The sequence below is a fragment of the Xenopus laevis genome, chromosome 3L, assembly GCF_017654675.1.
Source record: "Xenopus laevis strain J_2021 chromosome 3L, Xenopus_laevis_v10.1, whole genome shotgun sequence".
NCBI classification, from domain to species: domain Eukaryota; kingdom Metazoa; phylum Chordata; class Amphibia; order Anura; family Pipidae; genus Xenopus; species Xenopus laevis.
In genome coordinates, this window is record NC_054375.1 from 84,052,849 (window position 1) to 84,058,848 (window position 6,000).

Consider the following 6,000-nt stretch of genomic DNA (forward strand, 5'->3'; position numbering starts at 1 on the left):
CTTCCAATAAGGATTAATTATATCTTAGTTGGGACCAAGTACAAGCTACTGCTTTATCATTACAGAGAAAAAGGAAATCAATTTTAAACATTTGGATTATTTGGATAAAATGAAGTCTATGGGAGACGGCCTTTCTGTAATTCAGAGCTTTGTGGATAACGGGTTTCCGAATAATGGATCCCATACCTGTAATTATAAAAATGTATGAGCAAATTCAGTTGTTGGTGATCTCAGATGTTATGGGCACTTGGGATTATGATGGATCATGGGTTAACCAAATGCTAAAATGTACTCCAACGTACAGTAATTCATGGGGATGGGAACACATTCAAAGTTGAAGAATAAAAGCGTGTATGTGGTTTTGCTCAGCAAAAGACGAAAAACCTCCGATTATGTGTCATCGGCTACAAAACATCAGGAAAACATTAGTGCTACAGAACTCTTTTATGTTACAGAATGTCAGTAAGGGAATCCTACACTCACCACGTGCTGTGTCATGCATATTTGTAGCCTTTATACATTTACAAGATGAATGTGGGCACGGCTCATCAGTGGGAATACTTTCCCTTGCATCATGCGTTCTATCCCGACAGGTCACTTAACAACAGACCATGGAACGTTGCACTTTGTTATCTAGAAACGTCCATTTTGATGAACAAAAGCCAGCTGTTAGCAAGCAACGTGAATAGGCTGCAGTGGTTAGTCTGGTTGCATTGAAGTTTAGCAGAGATTGGAGCCTGACGTCTGCTAATGTCTGGTTACAAGTATTACTGTGAGAAGCTTTTTGTTGTGAAACATCTTTGCACAAACTGCTAGGATACACAAGAGAATTGGTTAGTGCTGTATACATCATGCTTAAATGTAACACACATGCCATGAAGGGGAAGCACCAGAGACAGATGGGCCCATATTAAAACATGAAGCTATATATAGTCATGTGCAAATATAAGTACACCCCAATGTGCAGCTTTTTTTTTTACCAAATGGGGACACAACAATATTTCAGCTTCATTCAACGTATACAGATGGAGGTGATTTAATTTAACAAACAATGAAATATTACCTTTGTAATCACTTCATTAACCATTTAAAGCTGTGCAATGTCTGAGGGGTTAATTGCATTTCAAATCCCCGAACAGCAACACAGTGGGATTTAGATGGCCGACCTTTGGCTTGGCCATTCCAGAACCCACCACTTCTTACTTCATTCATTCCTTGGGGAATTTACTGGGATTGTTAGTTTAGGGTTGTTGTCATGTTGCAAGGTCCACTTTGAGTTTAGCATCGGCCTTTTAACTAATGGTTGGACGTTATCCTCAAGCAACTTCTGATACGATCAAAAATGGATAGTGGATTGTGGGATGGTGCAGAGGCACTGATGTAGTAAAACAGCCCAAACCCACCATATTTTCACCACCATGCTTTACAGTTGGTGCCAGGTTCAGGTAATATGCTCTTTTAGTATTTGCCAAACATGTCTAATGGTAATATGTCTCTAATAATGTTCAGTGGTGTAACTAACTGTCGTTGGGCCCCACACAAAAAAATATTATGGTGGGGCCCAGTGCCCAGCATCCTACCCCTCTCCTTGCCTGCTCACGCGTCTGTCTGATTTGGTGGGCCTGCAAATTTTAAACTAGAAAGTGGCAGCTTTTGTGCAGCAGACCCCCCGAGTCTTGGTCTCCCTTTTCCCCGCCCCCCTCTAACAACCAGGTATGTGGGGAACAGGGAAGCCAATACCCGGGAACATGGAATGGGACCTGTTATCCAGAATGCTCGGGACCTGGGATTTTCCAAATGACTGATCTTTCTGTAATTTGGATCTTCATACATTAAGGGGGTTATTTATTAAAGGTCAAGTTGAGTTTTTCCCCCAAAAAATTGCATTTTTTAGTTTCAGTAAAAACTAGAATTTTTCGGGATAAAAAAACCCTCAAATTTTTTGAGATTTATTATGCCCCGAAGCTGCTAAAAGCCTGAATCCGAAAATACTCCAACTAAAAATCTGTCAAGGTCATGTAGTCAATGGCAGAGGCCCCTTCAACCATTGAAAGATGTTTTTAGCCTTCATGATTTTGGGGGTTTTTTTTTGCTTGAAAATGCGATCAGTTTGAGGTATTCAAGGTTCTTTTTGCCGATAATCCAATCAATTTGAGGTATTCAAGCTTTTTCCCCCCGTTTGCATTCAATCAAGTATTTCCCATTTGGGAGTTTTCATAAATAAGCAAACATTCGAGTTGTGAGTTTATTCGAGGTAAAAAAAATAACTCACACTATCTGGATGCCAGCATTTATAATCAGGGTTTTCTTGTATTTTAAATGTTCCTCACTTCCTTTTTGGTAAAATGCACTATAATGATTACATAGTGATAGGGTACCAAAGATATGGGGCTTTCAGCATCCAAAATGCACATAGATTAAAAAATTTTCATAGCCATCCTGCTATATTACATTTCCTAACAAGATACTAGTAGGCATCATGGTATCAGTGAGGAGGTAGCCAGCCACAGGCACGATTAATATAATCCTGAAACAGCATTAACATTTACAATTGTATTTACATCATATAAAATATCTATTTAATAATCCATTACATTTATTCAACAGAAATTCTGCCAGCAATCACGTGATCTGGAGCAGCTGGATATATCCCACTGTTTGCAAGTGACAAATAACACAGTAAAGACGGTGGCATTTTGCTGTAAGCTGCTCACGTCAGTCAATATTGCTGGATGTCCAAAGGTATGGGTCAAAACATATCATAGCACACATCAAAGGGAATCCTGGGAAACTGAATCTATGGCATGCTGGAATGATCCTGATTCCTGACACATAGAGGGTTCAGATGCCCAATCCACATTAGCACCAAGCAATATTCATATTTTACATAACTATAAAAATAACAACAACCCCGTGGAATTGTCTGCCATGTCCACCCATTGATGGATGCAGCTTTCGACCCACCGCTTTTCCTTCCATACCCCACTGCTTTGTTAAAACTGAATAATAAATCAAATCACTATTGGTAGTGTACATTTCCATGTGTCACGTGCTTTCAGTTCTATAATAATGCTTATTGTGATATGCAGGTGACAGATTTAAGCATTCAGTATCTCTCTGGGGTGTGCTCTTATCTCCATGTCTTGGATATCTCTGGATGTGTCAATCTCAGTGACAGAACATTAAAGTGCCTACGGAAGGGATGTAGACAACTTCGAGTCTTGCGAATGTTATACTGCAAAAGTATTACCAAGTAAGACATTTATTTGTATTTATTCCTTGCTATTTGTATTGCGCTGACACGTCCTCCATGCTTTACAGACATTACACATCATTTGTCAATGTAGTCAGAAGCCAATTCACCTGCCTGTTAGATTCACTATCACTAGGAATACATTCTTAATTTGTTTCTGTCAGCAGCCAAGTTGTTTCTACGGTATTGCACTGCTTAATATAATCAGACTAGGTGTAATGCACATCATTTCTATACTGTATAGGCCAAAGCAGTGGATCTTCATGTGACTGGCCTACTTAAAGAGATTGTGAAATGGTCCATTTCTGTATATACAGGTATGGGATTCATTATCTAGAAAGCTCTGTAGAAGGTCATTTCCCATAGACTCCATTATCAGAAAATAATTCTAATTTTTAATAATGATTTCCTTTTTCCCTGTAATAATAAAACAGTATCTTGTACTTGATTCTAATTAAGATATAATGAATCCTTTTTGGAGGCAAAACAATCCTATTGGATGTATTTAATGTTTAAATGATTTTTTTTAGTAGACTTAAGGTATGGAGAGCCAAATTACAGAAAGATCCCTTATCCGAAAAACCCCAGGTCCCAAGTATTCTGGATAACAGATGCCATACCTGTACTGTAAAAGGACAAAGGTTAAACAACCAAAAAGATATTGTGCCAAATCAGAGTGGATCCCACCATTGGCCCTTGGGTTAATAGTAGTTATGGGACCTGTTATCCAGAATGCTCGGGACCTGAGGTTGATAACATCTTTCCAGAATTCTTCATACCTTAAGTCTACTAGAAAATCATGTAAACATTAAATAAACCCAATAGGCTGGTTTTGCTTCCAATGAGGATTAATTATATCTTAGTTGGGATCAAGTACAATCTACTGTTTTATTATGACAGAGAAAAAGGAAATCATTTTTAAAACTTTGGATTTTTGGATAAAATATGGAGGCTGTGGGAGACGGTCTTTCTGTAATTCAGAGCTTTCTGGATAACAGATCCCATACCTATAACAGGATTTTATGCCCAGCCCGCTCATATTGTTAATATTTCTTATTAGGCTAAGCCAACTGCCGGCAAACATGGTTCTTATTTTTATTTCCAGCCATAGCAATATCTTCCTGCCATCATTAGCTTGCGAGCGCAAAGACTTGGGCAAGTTTGCAAAGAATCAACTGCAGATTTTTCATTCCTTGGGTTGTCTTGCAGGGCAGCTGCAGTGAAGATGGAATCAAAGCTTCAATTGGTGCAGTATAATAATGAAGACCCTCCCCTGTGGTTTGGATATGATCGCCATGGGAATCTGCTGCATGGGGCCTCGCAATTGGAAGAAACAGAAGTGGCTGAGGAAAATACACACACATTTGTTCCCAATGGAAGTGCTGAGAGTTTGTAAAGCAAATGCATACACTAACTGCAAGCTTATTTGGAAGAATCACTTTTCTTTTCCAAGCTAAAAACTTAGGAAGATCTTAAGCCTGAGTAGTTTTTGCCAGAGCTATTTCTGTCTGGTCTAAAGATGCTTTTATTTGTTGCATTTACGAGGCCACAGATTTACACTGTGTAAAGCTGTACCTACCTCCCAGTTTCCTTGCAATTTGCTAATTAAAGAAAAAGTGATCAGATTGAGCCTATAAAAATTCAAGACAATGTAATATTTTTATAGGAAACTACTGAATTAATTTAATATAAGCTTCAAGGCAACAAGGAACTCTCTAAATATAATCAACTAAAAATTCTGCACAGGTTTAAAATAAATCATATTACTCCACCATCTGCTCTCAGCAAGTGGTCTCTCTATATGCAGGAGCCACAGTAAGCTTTTGATTGACAGATAACTAAAAGACAGTTGTAATACATTATCTAAGCCAACACCAATAATTTACAGATATGGGATCCCTTATCTAGAAGCTCTGAATTACTGGAAGGCCATCTCTCACACCCCATTATTAGCAATTAATTCTACTGTTTAGGGTTAGTCCACACAAGGAGATTCGGGGAGTCGCCTGGCGAATAATCGCCTCTTCTTCTGGGCGACAATCTCCCCGAACTGCCTTTGCGTGTCTTCCCATCCGCTATAATGAAAAGTCGCCTGTGCTAAAGCACACGCGGCACTTCATTTTCCGAAGTCGCCTGAAGTTTCCTCGTGAGGCAACTTCGGAAAACTAAGCGCCACATGTGCTTGAGCGCAGGTGACTTTTCATTATAGCGGATGGGAAGACACACAAGGCAGTTCAGGGAAATTGACGCCCAGAAGAGCCAATTAGTCGCCAGGCGTCTAAATCTCCCCGTATCTCCTCGTGGACTAACCCTAAATAGTAGAATTAATTGCTTATAATGGGGTGTGAGAGATGGCCTTCCTGTAATTCAGAACTTCTAGATAAGGGATCCCATATCTGTAAAAAAAAAGAATTTATGATAGAGAAAAAAGGAAAACAGTACATTGTACTTGATGTTAACTAAGCATAATGGTGGCAAAACAATCCTATTGGGTTTATTTAATGTTTAAAGGGGCTATTTATCAAAGGTCAGGTTTGTGAGTTTTTTTTTCTACCTCGAATAAACTCACAACTAGAATGTTTGCTTATTTATGAAAAAACCTGTAAAAACATCGATTGCATCTTGAATACCTCGAATTTATCGAACATAAAAAACATCTTCAAATGGTTGACCTCTGCCATTGACTTCTATATGACCTCGACAGGTTTTAGTGGAGATTTTTCGGATAAAGGCCTTAAGCAGCTTTG

General features: G+C 38.8%; 1 protein-coding gene across 1 annotated transcript in view; it reads left to right on the plus strand.

The window, feature by feature from the left end:
• fbxl13.L (F-box and leucine-rich repeat protein 13 L homeolog) overlaps positions 1-5,205 on the plus strand; it is a 75,131-nt gene extending 69,926 nt beyond the window's left edge. The window contains exons 19-21 of the mRNA XM_018252677.2: positions 2,608-2,742; positions 3,090-3,253; positions 4,463-5,205. Of these exons, the coding sequence (XP_018108166.1) occupies positions 2,608-2,742; positions 3,090-3,253; positions 4,463-4,649 (486 nt within the window). The 3' untranslated portion in view covers positions 4,650-5,205. The remainder of the gene's footprint in view (positions 1-2,607; positions 2,743-3,089; positions 3,254-4,462) is intronic.
• Positions 5,206-6,000: the final 795 nt, after the last annotated feature.